At 40.9% G+C, this 21880-nt stretch overlaps 1 protein-coding gene across 12 annotated transcripts in view; it reads right to left on the bottom strand.

The window, feature by feature from the left end:
* EML4 (EMAP like 4) overlaps positions 1 to 13249 on the bottom strand; it is a 161342-nt gene extending 148093 nt beyond the window's left edge. For all 12 annotated transcript variants that reach the window (XR_012422452.1, XR_012422450.1, XR_012422451.1 and 9 more), the window contains exon 1: positions 12950 to 13249. Coding sequence is in view for 4 of the 12 variants with exons in the window: in XM_005576019.4 (XP_005576076.3) it covers positions 12950 to 12974 (25 nt within the window). In the remaining 8 variants the exon portion in view is untranslated. The remainder of the gene's footprint in view (positions 1 to 12949) is intronic.
* Positions 13250 to 21880: the final 8631 nt, after the last annotated feature.

Raw genomic sequence — 21880 nt, forward strand, 5'->3', positions numbered from 1 at the left:
ACACTGATTTCTGACCTCTAGCTTCCAGAACCGTAAGAAAATATGTTTCTGTTGTTTAAGTCACCCAGTCTGTAGTAATTTCGTATGGTAGCTCTAGCAGACTAATAGACATGTAAACAAGATTTGGGAAGTGATATAAAATAAAGAAATGCTTGTGATATTTGGTGGAAAAGATACAGTTTTCAATTTTTTCATTAGAGCTACTGTTTTCTCTAAAAATGATTAAGCTTCTCCCCTTCCCCCATAGTTCAGTCCTAAAGCTATCAAGGCAGCCAGTGCAAGGCAAGTGTGTAAGGAGGTCATTCTGGTAGAGGAGCAGCACAGCATGGGGTGTCAGAGTTTAGTGTGCAGGGTATCAACAACCAGGTGGATGAGAAAGGCAGCCTGGCATAGGATGCTGGAGCCCTGGTGGGATGAGAATGTCATACAAGATGACCAGGCAGCCCACCACAGGTTCAATCAGAACCTGAATAGGCAAGGAAGTAGAAACCAGTGGAGACAGGAGATTGACTGTGCAGGGGAGGACTCATCAAATAAATAAATACGCTAAATATAATGGAAGCCAGGTTTCTGTTGGGGAAGTAATTATAAAAATATAAAGGAGGAAACTAAAATTAATCCTATGCTGTTGTAAAAATATAGCTGTAACTATATCTATATATTGCCACACACACGTACATAAATATATTCCTTAATTTTAACTACTGTGACAAGGACTCCAGCAGCATTGAACACAACTAGCGCACAGAGCTTGGTTTCTAAATACCTTTCTCCATAAAAGAACTAGGGCTCTTTGGCAAAATGGCTGATTCTAGGGCTGGAGCAAAAAGAGTACAAGACGAACCTCAATCATCTTATTGTGTCACAACACAAGAAAGTCATCAAAGAATGATGAGAACATGGCAAAAAAACAAAGAAGACAGTTTAGAGGGGCATCTACTTGCCAAAACAGGGCCAATTAAAGCATCAAAATAAACAGTAATGGATTATAACCCATCAAAAAAATAAGAAACCTGGCCAGGCACAGTGGTTCACGCCTGTAATCCCAGCACTTTGGGAGGCTGAGGTAGGTCATTTGAGGTCAGGAGTTTGACACCAGCCAGGCCAACATGGTGAAACCCCATCCCTACTAAAAATACAAAAATTAGCCAAGTGGTAGTGGTGCACACCTGTAAACCCAGCTATTCAGGAGGCTGAGGCAGGAAAATCGCTTGAGCCTGGGAGGCGGAGGATGCTGTGAGCCAAGATCGCACCACTGCACTACAGTCTGGGTGACAGAGTGAGACCCTGTCTCAAATACAAAATAAAATAAAAGTAAGAAACCTGAGTCCATACAGATATAAACCAATACACTGAAGGTCTGATGAAGAACTGAATAGTTACATCGTTTCAAAGCGCATTTTAAAAAATAGCTATTAACTACCAAGTAAAACAAGAAAAATAATCTTGCAATTATTAAAACTGTAAAATTGTGGACAAATCTAGCAGACACCAAGTGATCAAAATGGACATCACCAGTAATGGGATAAATCAAAACTGTGTGCCACCTAATAGGATGCAATGAGACAAACATAGCTTCACTTCTGTGGCATTTCTCCCAAAACTGCATAATTTGAATCTAAAAACATCAAATTTAGGGACAGTCTACAAAACAACTAGAGGGCAACTTTCCAAAGTGTCAAGGTCACAAACCCCAAGGAAGACTAAGGTACTGTTCCATATCAAAGAGACATGAGAACTAAATTCAACATGTAATTGTGAACTAGAGCTTTTTGCTATAAAAGACATTACTGAGACAATTAGTGAAACTAGAATGGGTCTGAGAATTAGACAGTAATGTATCAACATTTCCTGATTTTGTTGGTTGCAGATGGTAATGTAGGAGAAAGCCTTATTTACAAGAAATAAGCACTAAAATGTTAGAGGGTGATAGGGCATCTGTTTAGCAATTTAGTTCTCAAATTGTTATAGTATAAAGAAGACAGGCACTTTCATCACCTCTTAGGCTAGGTAAAGGTTGCAAAGATAGGTCTACAGAGGCCAGGAAAGAAATGACTAAAACAAGCTGCATGTAAGGTAGGGACTGAGGGTACCTGGCACACCACTTAGTGAATATATAGACCATCTGGAATGGAATGCAAGCCCAGAGTGGCAAGATCACTCTATTTTTCAATAGAAACCAAACATCTACATTGTTATACGAAATTTCCCAATTTTTAAAACACTCAAAAGGGCCAAACAAAACATGTCTGTTGGCTAAATCTGAACCACAGCTACCTCTGGCCCAGAGACATGTTTCTCAAACTGAGGCTTAGGGATAAAAGGAAGCCACATGATATACACAAGGAACATATTCTTGGAGCCGCAGTTTTATCTCAAGGGTTTGCCTGGAATTTTCTGGAAGACAGGATAGTTTCAAATTTTTTTAAAGCTATACTATGAAGTATAATGCACAGTTCATATTTTTTTAAACTTTTCATTTGAAAATGATTCCAAACTCACAGAAAAGCTGTAAGAACAAAAACAGCACAAAGACTATCCACATAGCTTTCACCAAATTAACCTATTATTAACATTTTATCCATTGGCTTTATTTACACACATGCACATATGCATGCTCTCTGTCCCTCCCTCCCTCTATATGTACATGTATCTGTGTGTATATATAAAACACATATGGTCACGTGCGGTGGCTCACGCCTGTAATCCCAGCACTTTGGGAGACTGAGGCGGGTGCATCACTTGGGATCAGGAGTTCCAGATCAGCCTGACCAACAGACTGAAACCCTACCTCTACTAAAAATACAAAATTAGCCGGGCATGGTGGCATCAGCCTGTAATTCCAATTACTCGGGAGGCTGAGGCAGGATAATCGCTTGAACCCGGGAGGCAGAGGGTGCAGTGAGCCGAGATCACGCCACTGCACTCCAGCCTGGGCGACAGAGCGAGACTCCATCTCAAAACAAAACAAAAAAGTCCCACATATGCATTACATTTGTTTCCTAAACCATTTGAATATAAGTTATAAACATCATGGATCATTCTCCATAAAAACTTTGGTATGTATTTCCTAAGAATAAAAGTATTCTCTTACATAACCTGAAGACAGTTATCAACTTCAATAAACATTAATGCAATACTTACTACCATCCATATCCCAATTTTGCCAAGTGATCCAATAATATCCTTTATTATATTTTCCCCTCTATACAAGATCCAGTCTAAAATCAGGTAGTCCATTTAGTTACCATATCTCTTAAGTCTTCTTTAGCCTGGAATGTTTCCAGACTTTGTCTTTATAACATTAAAAAAAATAAAAATAAAAAGTCCAGCTCCCCGACGTTTTAAAAAATAGGATGTTCCCCATCTGGAGTTTAAAATTTCCTCATGATTAGATTCAGGCTATGAATTCACGGCTGAAAAACACCATAAGTGATGTGTTCTTTTCAGGGTATCACATGCAGATACAAACAACAACCACTGGCAACATTTATTTTGATCATGCACACAATGTGCATGTGTGCAAAAAAGACAACAATATGGTTGTCTGATTTCACCACCATATTGAGTTACTGTTTTCCCCCCTTACAAGTAATAAGCATTATATGGGGAGAAATTTAAGACCATGCAGACATCCTGCTCCTCACCAAAATATCCCCTTAGATTTAGCATCTATTGACGATTCCTGTCTGAATAAATCTTTATAATAATTGTTGCAAAACAATCACATTAACTTTAAAGTTACACAGATTTCAACTTTTGGCTATACTCCCAGATCCCTTAAGTGTAAGTGCTCAGTCCCCTCCACTTTAGAAGTGCTATAGTGCAATGGTTTGAGTGTACTAATCAGGACAGCTTCCTGGGGAAAAAATGTATTTGAGCAAGTAAGTGGGGAACCAGTCAAGACACAGATAACTCCATTGGACTGGCTTAAAAGTAAAATAAAGCAATATGGTAAACCCTCTTTTTTTGCAGTTATTTTTGGCTCCCAGGGCTTTCTCACGTGACAAGCATCACATGGGGGATACTCACCACACTACAAACAAGGAAAATCCTCTTACTTACTTGAGACAGGGTCTCGCTGCTCACTCTGCCGCCCAGGCTGGAATGCAGTAGCATGATCATAGCTCACTGCAGCCTCCACCTCCTGGGCTCAAGCGATCCTCTCACCTCAGCCTCCCAAGGAGCTGGGTATGTGCCACCATGTTCGGCTAATTTTTGTTTTTTCGGTAGAGACAGGGTCTCACTGTGTTGCCCAGACTGGTCTTGAACTCCAGGCCTCAAATGATACTCCTACCTTGGCCTCACAAAGTGCTAGGATTATAGGTGTGAGCCACACCACCTGGCCTGAAAATTCTCTTTCAAAGCAAAGAATTGATTTGCAAGGTAAATATACCCCAGCCCTACCAATATCATAAAATCACTTCTTTACATACTGAGTTTGCCTCAATTACGTTCATTCTAGAACTAATAAATATCTTTCTGCTCCCACTGATGTTAAACATATTCTAATTATATTCAGACTCTAAAAACTTATCAAAGACATAGCCCACAACTCATGATTACTTCTGATTGTTCATCCACCTTTTCATGTATGTTAACCTTTCAAACTCATGATTAGTTCTGATTGTTCATCCACCTTTTCATGTATGTTAACCTTCCCACCTATTCTCTCAAAGATAGGGATTAGCCACTAAAAATGTATCTTTCATCTGATTGTGACCAACAGAAATTTTACACTGAAATCTAAGACAAATATATATAACTGATATTAAACGTTCCATGAAGCAATCTCACATGAAGTACTGATATTTTACATTATCTCTTCCTTGTCTCATTTTTCTAATGTTGGTCCTGACCACTACTAAACTGAGTTCAAAAACCATTCATAGGTCATGCATATGACTTGTACTTGAAAATAATACCCTAGAATCTGGCACACAATTCTTTATCAGATTCCCAATAAAGCCCAGAATATTTCACTCATTTCGCGTAAAATGAGAAATAAGAACAAAGTGAGTTGTTTGTTTGCTTGCTTGTTTGAGACGGGGTCTCACTCTGTCACCCAGGTTGGAGACCAGTGGTGTGATCTGAGCTCATTGCAACCTCCACCTCTTAGGCTCAAGCAAGCCTCCCAGCTCAGCCTCCCAAGTTATGTGGGACCACAGGTGTGCACCACCATGCCTGGCTAATTTTTTTGTACTTTTGGTAGAGACGGGGTCTCACCATGTTGCCCAGGCTGGTCTCAAACTCCTGAGCTCAAGTGATCCGCCTGCCTCAGCCTCCCAAACTGTTGGGATAACAGGTGTAACCCATATTTAATTTTTCAAGTAATTTTACAATTTTTTATTCTGAGATTGTGTATTATAATCTTTTGGTCTTCAAGTGTCATTTCTTTAAAAAAAAACAAGGTATGAAAGTGAAGGTTGTTAAGTCATCAACTATATGCTAGTCCCTAATTTTTTTCCTCCACATTTTACTCTACATTTTACTGGATCATGAAATCTCCACCTCAAGACTTCAAAGACACATGAGAGTTTCAGCCTTCAATAAAACCTTCAATACAGCCTTCAAGAGGCTTATACATTTGGCTTAGGTGGGTGTGGTACCTGCAATCCCCCAGCACTCTGGGAGGCCTCAGCGGGCAGATCACTTGAGGTCAGGAGTTCGAGACCAGCTGGGGCAACATGACGAAACCCATCTCTACTAAAAATACAAATATTAGCCGGGTGTGGTGGCACACGCCTGTCATACCAAACCTAGTCGGGAGGCTGAGGCAGGAGAAACCCTTGAACACAGGAGGCAGAGGTTGCAGTAAGCTGAGATCACACCACTGCACTCCAGCCTGGGTAACAAAGCAAAACTCCATCTCATAAAAAAATAAATAAATAAAAATAAAAACAATTTGACTTAGGGAAATAACAATTTTAAGATTTGTAATAATTACTTTCACCTTATAACTGTAAGAAAAAAACATTTCGCAATAAGTACCCCAAGAGTGGTCCTATCAAGTGTTCAAGGAAGAATACTTCGGAAAAGAAATAAACATTTTCACAAAGGAAATAATATTTGAGTTGAGCCTAGAAGGGTATTGAGAATGGTCATCAGGATGAAAAGATGAAAATTTGAGGAACAAGAAATTGGTCAGAACACGGTCAGAACACGGTAAGACAGTCGGAAGAGATGACAGAGGACTTGAGAAGAGGCTAAGAGGCTAAGGTGTTTGAATGTAGTCATCAAGGCAATGAAGCAATCTGAGAGGGTGAATGGCACAATCAAAGTATGGCTTTAGGAAGATTAGTCTGAGGGCCTTGTACAAAATAAACTGGACAGGTGGAGATTCTTGACGCCATGCAATAATCCATGCATCGAATAATAAGTACCTGAACTACAGCGGTGGAAAACAAAAGGGATGAGAAAAGGTGACAAAAATTGACAAGTCTTAGAAGAGATTCTAATGCCCCAGGCAAAAATGGCAAAGAATCAAACATGATTCTGAAATTTCAAACTGGGTGATACAGTCAGTGGGAAATAAGGAAAAGAAACTGATTCAGGAGAAAAGTTCAGATTCAGGTATGTACCTGAGGATTATCAAGAGTCAGTAACTGAGTAGAGAAAAGACCACTGCACTCCATCAGAAAAATCTGAGTTCAAGTGGGGAAAAAAAAAGGTTAGGATCCAACGAAAAACACAGAATGCAAAATTATGTCTGCAATATGACTTTAACTATTAAAAAGTTAAACACAGAAAAAGACCAAGAACAAGTACATCAACACATTAACATCAGCTGTGTACAGATGGGCTAAAGATAATTTATTTTTCTATTCTTTTTTCCTTTATTTAAAAATAATATGAGGCTAGGCATGGTGACTCACACCTCTAATCCTAGCACTTTGGGAGGCTGAGGTGGATGGATCACTTGAGGCCAGCAGTTCGAGACCAGCTTGGTCAATATGGCGAAACCTCATCTCTATTAAAAATACAAAAATTAGGTGGGGGCAGTGGTGCACACCTGTCATCTCAGCTACTCGGGAGGCTGAGGCACAAGAATCGCTTGAATCCGAGAGGCAGAAGTTGCAGTGAGCGAAAACTGTGACACTGTACTCCAGCCTAGGCAACAGAGAGAAATTTTGTCTCAAAAAAACAAAATAAAATAAAATAAAATAAAATAATATAGATACAAACAATCCCAACCATACAAAAAAAGAAAAACCTGGACTCAACGTTTTAAAAAAATAACACATTCTTAGCCAGGTGCAATGGCTCACATCTGTGATCACAGCACTTTGGAAGGCCTAGGCAGGTGAATAACAAGGTCAGGAGATCACAACCAACCTGGCTAACACAGTGAAACCCCATCTCTATTAAAAATACAAAAAATTAGCCAGGTGTGGTGGCAAGCGCCTGTAATCCCAGCTACTCAGGAGGCTTGAGGCAGGAGAATCGCTTGAACCTGCGAGGCAGAGGCTGCAGTGAGCTGAAATGGTGCCACTGCATTCCAGCCTGGGCAACAGAGCGAGACTCCATCTCAAAAACAAACACTCTCGGCCAGGCATGGTGGCTCACGCCTGTGAGGGAGGCCAAGGTGGGTGGATCACACAAGGTTAGGAGTTCAAGATCATCCTGGCCAAGATGGTGAAACCCATCTCTACTAAAAATATAAAAATTAGCCAAGCATGGTGGCGGGCACCTGTAATCCCAGCTACTCGGGAGACTGAGGCAAAGAACTGCCTAAACCTGGCAGGCAAAGGTTGCAGTGAGCCGAGATCACGTCACTGCACTTCAACCTGGGCAACAGAGCAAGACTCTGTCTCCAAAAAAAAAAAAACATAATAATTTATCTCCCAAGGTTAGTATGCAGATTAAATGAGGTAAAAGCTCTTTGTAAACTGTAAATAAGGAATGCTTTAGAATAATATTTAAAAATCATATACAGCATGCAAAATTAAGCCATTATAATAGCATAAGACAGCTAAAGGATAAGAGATCATATACAGACATAGAAATATACTATAGGGTCAGGCGCAGTGGCTCATACTTGTAATCCCATAACTTTGGGAGGTCAAGGTGGGTGGATTACCCAAAGTCAGGGGTTTGAGACCAGCCTGGCCAACATGGTGAAACCCTGTCTCTACTAAAAATACAAAAATTAGCCGGGTTTGGGGGTACACGACTGTAATTCCAGCTACTCGGGAGGCTGAGGCAGGAGAATCGCCTGAACCAAGAAGGCAGAAGTTGCAGTGAGCTGAGATTGCACCATTGTATTCCAGCCTGGGAGACAGAGCAAGACTCCGTCAGACACACACACAAAAAGAAATATACTATAGATCTGGGAATCTTCCACACTGAGGTAATACTAGATGAATTCTTCCCCTAAACTTTATACAAGTATTAGAATCTATTTTAAACATCAAAATATTTTTCTAAAATTTCTTAAGAATATTAAAGTTTTACATGTTACAGATATGGACTCCCACATATAAAACACAATATTTTGCTACGTGTTATTCCAACTTACACATAAGACAGAGAAAGACTCCCTAGAATTTGAACTGCTAAATAAATTATTTCATTGTTTCAAAAAGCCAAGCTCTACAGAGATAAATCTAGCAACCAACAAATGTTCTCTCAGAAGTTACTTGCTTGAAACACAGCACAGCATTCTAAACGGTGTTTCCTCCCTTCATCCCCATTTCTGGTACTTACGCTTAATAGTAAACATCTCTACATACAGTATATACTTTATTATTATTTTTTTTTTAGAGGCAGAGGTTTGCTTTGTGGCCCAGTGGAGTGCAGTGGTACTATTGTAGCTCACTGCAACCTTTAATTCCTGTGCTCAAGTGCTCCTCCTGCCTCAGTCTCCCAAGTTGCTGGGGTTACAGGCGCATGCCACTACGCCTATTTTTGTTTTTTTGTAGAGAGAGGGTCTTGCTATGTTGCCCAGGCTGGTCTCAAACTACTGGGCTCAATCGATCATTCCACCTCGGTTTCCCACAGTGCTGGGACTACAGGCGTGAGCCACTGTACCTGGTCATGGTACTTATTTTAAAAACCAGGCAGTAAGCTCCTAAAGGGCAAAAAGCATGTCTTTTACTTGTCTTTCCCATGAGAACCACCTAGCATAGTGCTAGTCCATGCTCGATGGTAATCCATATACATGTTGAAAAATACTCTAGCTAACTCGTGAAGATGCTCTACTATTTAAGAGTTACTACTCATGTCCTGTTACATAACTTAAGTCTATCTTGAACTCTTCAAAAGACAAGCAACCAATAAAAAAAGTTTTAAAAAAACCTCTCCAAATAAACATGAAAAACATTTTCATGTAAATAAGGAATGCTTTAGATTAATATTTGAAAATCACATACAGCGTTGTTCCTTTAAGAAAGCAAGACTAAATCTGTGATGAGAAATCACAGTTCTAACAATGTGATGTTAAAAAGACTAACAGTCCGGAAGTTGAAGTATACTGCTATACTTGTTCACATTTATACCCTGCACCCAGAATACTGTTTCTTATAGATCCTAATCCAACAGTTTCGTTCACTACGATTTTTCTTAGGGGGAAGATTTTAAGTTTTGCTGTTTAACTTTTGAGGCAGAAAAATTTAAAGCTGACACGGTTAGGTATAAGGTTTCTTTCAAATGCAAACAGACTAATCTCTAGGTTAATTCCAAGATAAAAGTCTTAAAATTAAACCTCTATTACGAAAGAGATTCTAAAAAGATTAAGCATGAAATGCACCCAATCCCTGCCTTACAAAAAATCGGTAAAAGCTGTATGAATAGTTTCCCACTTTTGCACATAGACCTGAGATTTAAAATATACACAGTATATACATTTTGCACATGGGTATCTATATGTAGTGATTTGGAGGCAAGACATCAAGGTAATTGAGTAGCTTTCGCTCCTTAACAAAAAAAAAAAAAAAAAAGTTTCTACAGTGCTGCCTTAAGTTGCCATAATTCGTGAATTAAAAGATATATTAATAATACCTAAGGGAAATTGCAGAGTACAAACTGCCAGCCAAGTTGCCTGAAATTCATCAGTTGCGGAGATTAAAAGAATTCTTCAGTTCTTTTTATGTAAAACAAAGATAATATAATCAGTACCATGTAACTTCAATGTGGCATTTATAAAATGGCCAATCATCTACCATTCATATGATTTAAAAAAACACTAGTCTTAATTGCCATTAGACATCTTATAAAATGCACATAATACAGTGGTTTTCTTATCTAAACATGCAACAATCAAGGGTACAGTTTGAATTTTAAGTTTTTCACTTCCCAAAATGAGTCACCACAGGATTCTCTTAAATAATCTCTTCTCTAAAATTGTTCTGTTTATAAAGCACTCAATTTTTCTGCTTATAAAAATGTAGTTTTTTTTTCACCATTTTTCAAGAACCTATCTAATATGTAAAAGGAAATACACACATACTTCCTTGAGGATAAATGCTTTCAATACTTGTAACCCCAGAAGAACTTCACATGTTTTGAATTCTTGTTTGGTTTAAAAAAAAAAAAAAGTTTTTAAACAGCTACTAGAGTAGAAGTACTTGCCTTTATATTCATGGCTCTCCTGATAAAATAAAGATCAATGTAACTCTAAGCTCTAGGCTAATTAACTGCAGAGAACAGAAACAAGAAATTTGGCAAGAGCTGGGCAAAGCTCTGCTTAAAGACTACCAGTAAAATATACCAGCACTACTCCTCCCCCACCCCTTTAAGGTTTCAATTAAGATGGGGCCTAGTTTTACTCTTACAAGGGGCACAGAAAGAGAAAGCACAGAGCTCCCACTGAGAAGTATCTTCATCAAGAGCAGCTCCAGAAATACTGCCAGGAACCATTTCCTTCCCTCTCTGCAGACGCAGGTTCCTCTGATAGGCATATCTCCTCTGCTCCTGATTAACACCATATCTAAAGAAAAGTCTCATCACATACCACCCAAAGCATGGCATCAAATGAATTTTTTAAATCCAACATTAGGGTCAACAATGACGCTCTTTACGAAAAGTGTGAGCCCCAAATGCAACTCATCTTCATCTCTCGGTCTTTTATATCACTTGCCTCATGAACTGGTTAAGAAAGAAAGCTATTACAAAGCATAACCAATGTTTGAAAATAAACTTAAGTGCCCCAACTGGTGAGAAAGACTCCTTCTAAACACTTACAGAAAATGAAGCTTTACCAAACCCTCCAGAAGTCTTTAGAACCAACAGGAAAGAAGTTGAAGTGAATAGTGATCTCCCCATTCCTACAGGATGAGGACCCAATACAGTACAAAGATAACACAGCTCTCCACAACATCCCCTAAAAAGACACTCAATTTTTACTTTAGTATATGATCAGCCCTTTAGCGGACATATAGGACAAGTTTTTCGGTCCAACATTTACTGTGAATAAACCAACGCATGGAGCTAAAAAAGAACCAGGGAAAAATGGATGTCTCTCTAAAAGGCGCCCAACCTAAGTAAGGAATTACAAGACATCAAAGGTTAGATAATGGACAACAGGTGCCTTTGAGGAGGAACGAGTAACACAACACTCAGTTGCCTCCTATTTTAGGATTTCCACTCTGAAAGCACTGTAACAACAATTTTTTCTACCCAAGAAAAAGGGAAGGCCAAAATTATGGATTTTGCTATTTAATATCTATTATGGGCCCATTGCTCTTTAACTTACTTTTTCACTTTAGATTTTAAAAACCCATCTCATCTCGATATTATCTGGATATAGTACGGCCTATGTATGGACAGACTGCTCACTGATCAGTGAACATTAACCAAGTAGAGACTTATCATCAAGAAACGTAAAAGAAAGGCGTCTGAATACAAGCTACCTGCACATAAAAAACTCAAAATACAATTCCAGCAGTAGGTATCACATAACTGCGTTATCAGCCAAAGCTGAAACTGTTCTCTCACCATTGTAACAGCTGAACTCAATCTTTCACTAGATTCCAATGGCCTCGAAGAATAGTAGTAATTCCAGACTCAGTTTCTAGGGCAGTCAATACTAGCCTGGCGCTGTGACTTTCCTAGCCAGAAGATTACCTGAGTGAAAGGAACACTGAAAAGGCACTTCAGCCTATTTAACAACCTCTTCCCTTTCTCCATTCCACAAAGACAACATCTTCCAAAAATGGAGAATCCTTTCCTTCCCTGATAGAGGCCCCCTTTCCTATTGATTCATTGGGCAGAATCACTTCTCCCCAGCACGCATGCAGAGCCAGAAAACACTTCTGCTTTCACTCTTAAAGAGGGTCCCCCAACACAGATGCACCTCTTCCTTTCCTGTATTAAGCGAATGATGCTCCGATGATTCTAGGTCTCTCCACCACTGCAAAATACTCAGAGAAGTGGAGGGAGTGAAAAGGAAGTTGCCTACTACTCTGAAGAATACTGAAAAGTCTCCAAATTTAAAGTGAAGACTGGGGGGCGGGGGATGCCCCCTTCCTGAAGAGGGAATGAGGGTCCCCACCCTAAAAAGCAGCCTCTGTTCGGGTAAAGGCTGTCCCCACCCTGAAAGAGAGCTCTGTATGTGGAAAGGGGGTGGAATGTTGTACCTTGAAGAGGAGCCTGGATTTGAAGAAGTGTCCCAACTCTGAAGGGGAGTGAGCGGGGGGAGCCATGAATGTACGGGGAGGGGTGTGCCAGCTATTGGGGGGCCTGAGAGGGACGGGGTTCCCCCTTTGGAGAGCTCTGCAATGAAAGGGGCTCCGGGAGGAAAGGAGGGTCTAGCACAGAGGAGGGCTGGACATGGGGGAGGGGCCCTCAGTCCACCGGAGTCCGCGAAGAGGCGGCAGCCTCGAAGGGAACATGTGCAGTGGAGCCGCGGCCACCCCGAGGGGCAGGGGGGAGGGCAGGGCCTGGGCTGTGTACGGAGAGAACAAAGTTCCCACCCTTCGCAGAAGAGGCAGGACTCCCCAGCTGTACTCACCGAGGCTGCCGGCGAAACCGTCCATCTTGCGGGGAAAGCGCCGGGCTTCGGGCTCAGCGGGGCGGGCACTTCATTCAGCGGACCGACAGAGTGGCCGACGCTGAGCCTGACCCGCTCGCTCTCTAGGTCGCCCGGCTCGGCTCCCGGCTCCTGCCTCCGTCGTCCGTCCGTTCGCCCTGGGGTAGTCAGCCGCGGCCGCCGGGACCACTTCCCGGTCAGGTTGAGAGCGGCGCCGCTCTATCGCCTGCCCGGCCTCCCTCCCAGGCAGCAGCCGCCGCCGCGAGCGCCGCGCCGCGCCGCGCCCCGCCCCCGCGCCCGCGCGCAGCAGTAGCCCCGCCCCGCGCACGCCGTCACACTTCCGACTCCGCCTCCCACGTGACGCCACGGAGGCGGGGTCTTGTCAGCCCCGCCCTCTCACCTTGCCTCGGCCTCGGCGTTTGTCCGCCTCGCGACAAGCTGGTGGTTGCGCCTGCGCGTTGGGCCTGCTGAAGCCTGGGGACCACGGTTTGGTTCCGACAGGTGGGGATAAGGCATAGCCTCCAGCCTGGGATACTCTGATGCATGAAGGATCCTCTCCCCATGTAGCCCCTGGGAAGCCCGCAGAGCCAAGTCTGGACCCCCCCTGACAAGAGATGGCCACCACGTGGGTCCTACAAGGACACTAAAGAAGCAACCAAGAGGGAGAGGTTCTGCCTCTCCCCCGGTAGGGTGAGGGACAGATAGGGGCGAAGCTTTTTGACTAGCTCGATACCACCACTGCCACAGGCGCAGGGCCCGGGACAGATCAGAAGCAAAGAATTTTAGTGCTGGACATGACCCAAAAGTTCATCTTGCCCAACCCTTCTTATGAAGAAAAACACAGAGCCTTAGAGAAGACAACCTGCCCAAGGTCATCGAACCTAGTAGAAGCAAAAACTCAGGCTTCCTTACTCTCCCTAGCGTTCTGTCGAGTAGGGGTGGAATATGACCATATATGGCAGGCTATAGGATGGCCTGCTAGGAAACCATAATAAGGGTTATTTCAAATGAAGTAACACTGAATTCTAGGCCCAATTCCGTATGACCCAAGAGGTGAATGTCAAATCACCTAATTTATTTAGACCTGACTTTATTCATTTGCAAATGGGTTGTCTGGACATGTAACCAAAACATGGAAATGTACATAGCCTTCATCTTCTTCCTCCCTTCCCCAACACGATTTCCCATACTTCTAAAGACTTTCTCACGGTTTGTCAAGTCCAGGACAAGAGGTCCCCAAGAAATATGTCATGATGAGAGGGAAATATGAGACAAGAAATATGCCCTGATGAGAGGGACTTAGAGGAATTAAATGATTGAAAGGATTGTTAAACCTTCTTGTGGTATATGTCTCCCTTTGGTGCCTCTTTAAAAATCTTCGCTAAAAATGTAAATTACTTTGCATTTCTTATTTGGATATAAGACCTGTATTTCTTCTGAATACCATACTATATGGAGACTGGCCATAAGTCAGCCAAGATAAATTCAGGTTACAGACTAAACGGTGTCTAAAATTTCCTTCTCTTCAAACTTAAATGATTTACCCAATGTTCCCTCTGCTATGGGCATTTTCATATGCATAAGTTTCTATTAAGCCTAAGTAAATCTTTGAGAAGTTCTCAATTCTGACAGCTGTTCGTTTGTGTCTTCAGGCCACGCTCTCTGCCTTAGGTCGATTAAAAGAATAAGAACTTGACAGATTGGTATACATATGTTTTATGGTCCAGACCTGGAAGTGTGTACCTCACTTTTGTCCACATTCCACTGGCCAGAACTTGGTCACATGACTGCAAGGGAAGCTAGGAATGTAGTCTGTGTATCCAGAAGGAAAAGAGACATATTTTGGTAACAGCTCCCTGGTTTCTGCTGCAATCCCCTTCGTGGCATTCATCAGAGTTAAATTTTTTCATTTGCTTGGATGATTTATTCAATAAGCATCTCATTCATTATACTGTATACTACAAGGAAAGCTGTTAAAATATAGGAGAGTTAGTATGTCCCAGCAGTTAGAGTGCGGACTCTGGAATCATGCTGCCCAGATTCACATCCCAACTCATCATGTACTAACTATGAAACACTGGACAAGTTACCTAACCTCTCTGTGCCTGGGTTTTATTGACTGCAAAATGGGGGTGCTAACACTTCTACTTCTTAGACTTTTTGAGAGGATGCTATGAGGTAATACATGTAAAGCACTTAGAAAAGGGCACAATATGTTATAAGTGCTCAGTAGGTATTAGCTGCTCTTATTTTGTACCCATTTTTGCTCTCTATTTTATACTTAGAGCATATTATAGAACAACTTTTTGATAAATATTTATTGAATAATGAACAAACATAGAACTCTGAAAACTAGTCAATCTGAATACATTGTTTCAACAACCAGTGCCTGAGTGTTTTAAAGCAGCCAGAATTTTTCTGTTTTATATTTATCAAAGTAGATCTTACAATCTAAGCCTCTAATACTACCAAGACAAAATAAAATTTAACATAAATCTTTCAAAAGTGAAGCCATAGCTGAACATTATCATCAAACACACACACAAATCCAAAGGTACTAAACAGTTACCAATTACTGGAGGGTTATTTTGGTTATTCACCTTAACAAAGGATTTATCTTTAGATTATTTTCAATGTGGAGTCCCCGTGCCCCTTTGAGCGCTTTAAGTATAACTTAATTCAGGCAAATGCAAAATATGTACCATTTTTCAGGATCCCAGTTATAGGAAAAGGCTAAATATAGCTATATCATATCGAATATTAAAAATTTAGAATATTAGCTTTATGATTTTGGTTTTTGAGACAGGATCTCACTCTGTTGCCCAGGCTGTAGCACAGTGGCATGATCTCAGCTTACGGCAGCCTCCACCTCCCAGGTTCAAGCAATTCTCATGCCTCAGCCTCCCAAGTAGCTGGGATTACAGGTGTGCACCACCACACCCGGCTAGTTTTTGTATTTTTAGTAGAGACAGAGTTTGGCCATATTGCCCAGACTGGTCTCGAACTCCTCACCTCAAGTGATTCGCCTAGCCTTGGCCTCCCAAGGTGCTGGGATTACAGGCTTCAGCCACTGTGCCTGGCCAGAACGTTCTCTTTATACATAGGATCTCAACTCTGCATACTTACCTTCCCCTCTCTGTCAAGATGAGTATATTGTGGGAGGAGTTTCAGAATACTTGTGAAGATACATTGTCAAAGTCTTGACCTAACATTTGAAGAAAAATAAGATTCCTATTCAATTTCTTTGTTTTACTCTCACTAGCTAGATGACCTTGAAAAGTAACTATAAACTGTTTTTGTCTGCCTGCTTTTCTCTCCCACAGACATTTTAAAATGAATGTCAAGGAAAATTAAGGGTTTTTTTAAGTATACTGGGTCTTCAGCTCTTTTTATTTTATTATTTGAATGTTATTTAAAAAATGAAACCCTGTAGTCATGGAACTATGTAGATTGTATAAATCTATAGTCCATGTAAGTATAAATTTGATAGAAAAAAATGAGAAGTTAATACCTGAGTGGGGGGAAAAAAGGGATTCTTCATTTTCATAATATGTTTAATGTAAGCAGTGTATAAAAGAGTTCCAAAATCTATAAGAAGCTAAATGGCAATGTTGTTCTAGCTTCTAACCATAAAGAATGCCTAGGGAGAACTTCAAAATACTGCAAGAGAAATAAAAGGAGTTTGAGACACCCCAAAGTGTCAAAAGTAGCTGCCTCTGAGAAATGAAATTAAGTGGAAGAAGGAAAGGGTAGAGGAGAGAAACGGGGGATTTCACTTTTACATTATTTTAATCATATAAGTGTTCATTTTTTGAAAACGTTAAAAATGCAAAAACAAAAAATATATTACAGTGCATATTAATTCAGACACTCATAAATTGTGTCTGTAGAGACTGGTTTAAAATCTCATACTTATTAAATAATCGTTTTACCAATCTTGGCATGATTGTTATCTCTCTCGTAAGACTTTCCAGACTTTCTGACTTCAGAAATGAATCAAGCAATTAGTAGTGCTGTAAATTCTTGGCGAGAGCTTATGAGACTGAAATCTATCCTGTGGGGATCACCAGCCATACCTCACTTGGAGGACCTGCTGCATAGATGCATGAGTGAGTGAATGAATGCCTGTTGAGGTTAATTTTGGCAGTTCTGATGGTGCCATCCATGACTAGCAGAAAGAAGACAACTAGCCTCTCCTGCAGAGCTAAGTTTTCCCAACGCTGATTCAGAATTTATGCCATGAAATGAGATTTGAACTTGTTGAGATTGTGGAACCAACTTTAAAGGTTCTTTTTATGTGTTGTAACTTTACTACCTTTACTGGATGTTGGGCAAGCCTTAGAGATAATAGCTAATAATTTTCGTGTGTCCATCATAAATGTAAACTTTTTCTCCATGAAGAGTTCATAGCAACCCCTTACAAAATTGATATTCTACAGGGAAATATTTTTAAATAGAAATAGTAGAGTGGAAAGCAGCCAATCAAGGAAATTCAATTCTCAAAATTAATAACACAGGAAGTTCTCTACTTGCAAATAAAATATTTCCAAAAGGTCATCTGTAAGCCAGCAGTTTGAAATTAGGAACAATGCCATAATTGGTGGTTAGATTGCCACTTAGCCCCCAAAGCATGTAGCATGCTGATCCTAACCTGCCTGTGCTAAACCACACTGATGACAACCTTACTTAAGGTTTTGAACCAGACAGGTCTGAAATTGAATATTCCCTATTTTAAGCATCTGTGGGTTGATGTTGCAACCTTAATACAACATGTAACACTATTTCAACTTTCCAAGTTCTTACTTATGAATGTCCTTAAGTGGTAGGTTTCGTTATCCCCATTTTTCAGACAAGGAAAATGAGCCTCAAGAATATACAACTATGAAATGGGAAAATCAAGTTTTGAACCCGTATCCATCTACATCTGAAAATCAAAGTCTTTGCTGCACCAGTTTGCCGTTTGGTCTCGATGGGATTCTGTTGTGGAGATCCTTGAACACCAGACTGAGACGCCGATCAACAATGCAGTTTTAGCAGCAAAGTGATATGATCAAAGCATTGCTTTAGGAAGATTAAACCGGGTGGACACATTGGAAGAGGCACTGGAAGTGGGGAATCCAATTAGGAGACTTGCAGTGAAACAGTAGCTGCAGAAAGCTCCAAGAAAAAAAAGAATCGTGTGAAGGAAAACAAATGAATTAACAACAAACAAAGCCCTCGCAGAGCTGGGTGGACTGATTGCCTCAGAAGCTAAGGAAGAGGAGGGAGTAAAACAGGTTATCCAGGTTCAGTTCCCAGTGATGGAGAGAATAATGGCAGCATTATATTAAAATGGGAACTTAAAGAAATGATGTGACTGGAGAAAAGAAAATGTAGTGATGAATTAACCTTTGTGGGAAGCTGAAGGGAATCCGAGGTCATCTTTGATAGCTGGAGCCCAGGCACAAGACCTAGGCCAAGTGAGTGCCTCAACCCAGGTCTTTTAATGGCAGGGATGAGTTGTGGGGCAGTGATACAAAAACTAGCAGTCAGAGACCATGCTTGAAGATGGTTGAGAAATTGAACAGCAACAGTGATGGTGTGCAGGGGTAGGAAGTAGGGCAGCCCACTCCAGGGCAGCGTCTTCGCCAGACTCCTCCTAAAGAGTAAACTTGCCCATGCTCTCTGTGCCCTACGTTGGCTGGGTTTTTGCCCATTTTCTGTGCCTAGCTCTCTGATCTTCCTATTGACTGAAGGAGATATCCTCCCAGTGAATTTGTTTTCTGTTTGAGTCAGCCAGAGTGGGTTTCTGTTGTTTGCAACAGAGGACTCTGAGTGGTACAAGTGCTGCGTTCAGTTTTAAACAGATTGTGCTTGGCGTCATAACCAGATGTCCAGATGGAGGCCTCCAGCACACAGTTTGAAATGTGGACTGTGGTTTAGGAGAGGGTTGGGTCTGGGAATATACACGCAAGAGACTTCTCGATAAAGACGATGGTTTAAACTATGAGAAATCTTAGAGGAAAAAGATTTAAGAGGGAAAAAAATGGAAATAAGCAGAATGTAGAACTTGAGGGACCTCCAATATTTAGGAGGCAAGAGAAGGTGTCAGAGAAAAAACAATAACAGCAATAGAAGGCAAATCCCACTAGTGCCCTATCACAAAACCAAAAGGAGTCAAAGGGTTTTGTTTTGTTTTTTTTAATGATGGAAGTTGGAGGCTGTTAAATGCTACAGAGTCCAAGGAAGATGAGAAGTGAGAAAGGGGTACTAGAATTAGTGATTACGAGAGATCACTGGTCTTTAGAGAGTTGTTTAGCTTGGTGGTGGGGGAAAAAATCAAGTTGCGGAAGACTGAAAGGGGGGTGTGAAAGTGGAAAAAAAATGCAGGCTATAGTTTAAAGGAATTTGGCAGAATTTTGTCCGTTTTGTTCACTGAATTCCCAGCTCCTAGAAAAGCACCTGGCACATGGTAGGTGTTCAATAAATACTTGTTAAATGAATGAATAAAGAAGATCAGAAACAGAAAATTAACTTGAGCTGAAGTATGATGATGAGGAATATTTTATTTTATTTTAGACAGGGTCTCACTTTGTCACCCAGAATGGAGTGCAGCATTGTGATCTTGGCTCACTGCAGCCTCAATCTCCTGGGCTGAAGTGATCCTCATGCCTCAGCTTTCTGATTAGCTGGGACTACAGGTGCACACCACCACACATGGCTAATTTTTTTTTTTTTTTTTTTAATAGAGATGGGGTTTTGCCATGTTACCCTGGCTGGTCTTGAACTCCTGGGCTCAAGTAGTCCTCCTGCCTCAGCCTTCCAAAGGGGTTGGATTACAGGCATGAGGCACCATGCCCAGCCTAAAGAGGCAAATTTTTAGAATTGAGAGTACCTAAGTATGCTTGCAAGCAAGGGTTACTAAGTTCTCTCTCCCATCTCCATAGGCTAAAGAACCTGATTTCCTAGGCTTTTCTTTAGTTATCTACTGGATGCTCTTTACTCACCCATATACTATCCTCGTTACTCCATTATTCAGTTTGTCTATAATGTAAGCTAATATAGTACCAATTTCCTGGATAACAGTTTCTTATTCATCATGTCTTATTCTTCTTTGAAAAGTCTATTTCTTATACTACTTCATGTTCCACACAAAGATAAGTCAAATATTCCTCATCTGTGTATATTTTTTCCCAAACCACAGTTGAACCTTAGTAAGCTTTTCAGGATTTGATAAAACATTTTGATTAACCAGAAACAGGTGTATCATTAGATGACATCTCAATTGCACATTTAAAAAAATTCAGTAGTTTACGGTCCTTTACAACACCAGACTTTATATCCAATAACCAAATGATCAAATGCAGTTTCAAAACATTGTAAAGAAGGTATATAAAGACAAAAAGTTAAAATTGCCTCTAATTTAAGTAATAATAACAATAAAACTTACGACTTATTTTATTTTACTTTAAACCTTTCTCTTTCCAAGTCGATGGACTTTTACCTAGAAGTCTATGAGTAAAAAAAAAAAAAAAAAAAAAAAAACCTGGCATTTAAAAAATAAATTTTAACTAGAAATGTAAGAAGTCATAAGTGGTTTTCAAGTGCAATGAAATACTTGGACTACAACAATTAAGATTAAAGACCTGGAAGTTTCCCACCCCGAGTTTATGGTCCTGGGTGGATGTAATTAAAGCACACAAAGCCTTTACAATGGGTGTAAGAAACAGTTTCTTTATTTTGCTTGCAGACTTTAGTAAGCAATCTTCTAGTGCCTGTCATAGGTTCATCAGAGCAATCAGCTGTGACTTTAGGGTCTTTTGGTATTACTGTGTTAATTTGCGTCTAAGCAGTCTGCAGTTTTGGGGGGAGAAAAGAAACAGGAAAAACAATAGAAAATGAATGATTTGCTTTTGTGCATATTATTCCCTTTAGTTTCTTTCAGAATAATTGTGTGTGCCTGTATGTGCAAACAGAAGGCACATGTGTGCACGTACGTGAATGTGTCTCCAGATACATGGTCAAAAAGCTTTTCGTGTCATTCCTCACTCTCTTCTTAGCCTAATACTTTGCTTGGCCCACACTGAGTGTTTGATCAAGATGTGAATGGTCTGTAATAACAGAGCATGTCTAGTTGCATAAAGCCAATGATGCTCATCATCAAAGTCCTCCCAGTAAGAATAGGGACTTTTCTTTCTTGAGTACCTGGGAGACTTGCACTTAGCTGAATGACATTTTCAGATAAGGCTTCCCTTCCATTTAAACTGTGATGGTTGAAGTTTCTGGAGGATCTGTTATAAAACTAAAATGAGTACAAGGTTACCTGAGAACTGACACCTGAAATCAATTCCAAAATGTGACTTTGTTGTTGTTGTTGTTGTTGTAGAGATGAGGTCTCGCTATGTTGCCAGGGCTGGTCTCAAATCCTGGCCTCAAGCAATCTTTCCACCTCAGCATCCCAGAGTTCTGGTATTACGGGTGTGAGCCACCATGCCCAGCCATGGGTGGCATTTTTGCATCAGCCCATGGGGTGAGCCATGACCCAGGTTCAGAGAGTCCTTCATGTGAAATGGGCTGTCCTCACCCAAAAGTGAGAAGACATTCCTGTGGAAGGGCCCAAGTTCCTCCCAGGGTCAAAATTGTGGGGAAAGCATCTTCCTGTTGTTGCCAGCAGTTGCTGGTCTCAGTTATCCAGTATCCTGCACACAACCAGGCTCATCAAGTTGGCCAGACCGCAGGTCAATAAATGAAGGCAAGGCCGGGCACCGTGGCTCACGCCTGTAATCCCAGCACTCTGGGAGGCCAAGGTGGGTGGATTACGAGGTCAGGAAATCGAGACCATCCTGGCTAATACAGTGAAACCCTGTCTCTACTAAAAATACAAAAAATTAGCCGGGCGTGGTGGCAGGCACCTGTAGTCCCAGCTACTCGGGA

This window comes from Macaca fascicularis, chromosome 13, assembly GCF_037993035.2.
Source record: "Macaca fascicularis isolate 582-1 chromosome 13, T2T-MFA8v1.1".
NCBI lineage: Eukaryota > Metazoa > Chordata > Mammalia > Primates > Cercopithecidae > Macaca > Macaca fascicularis.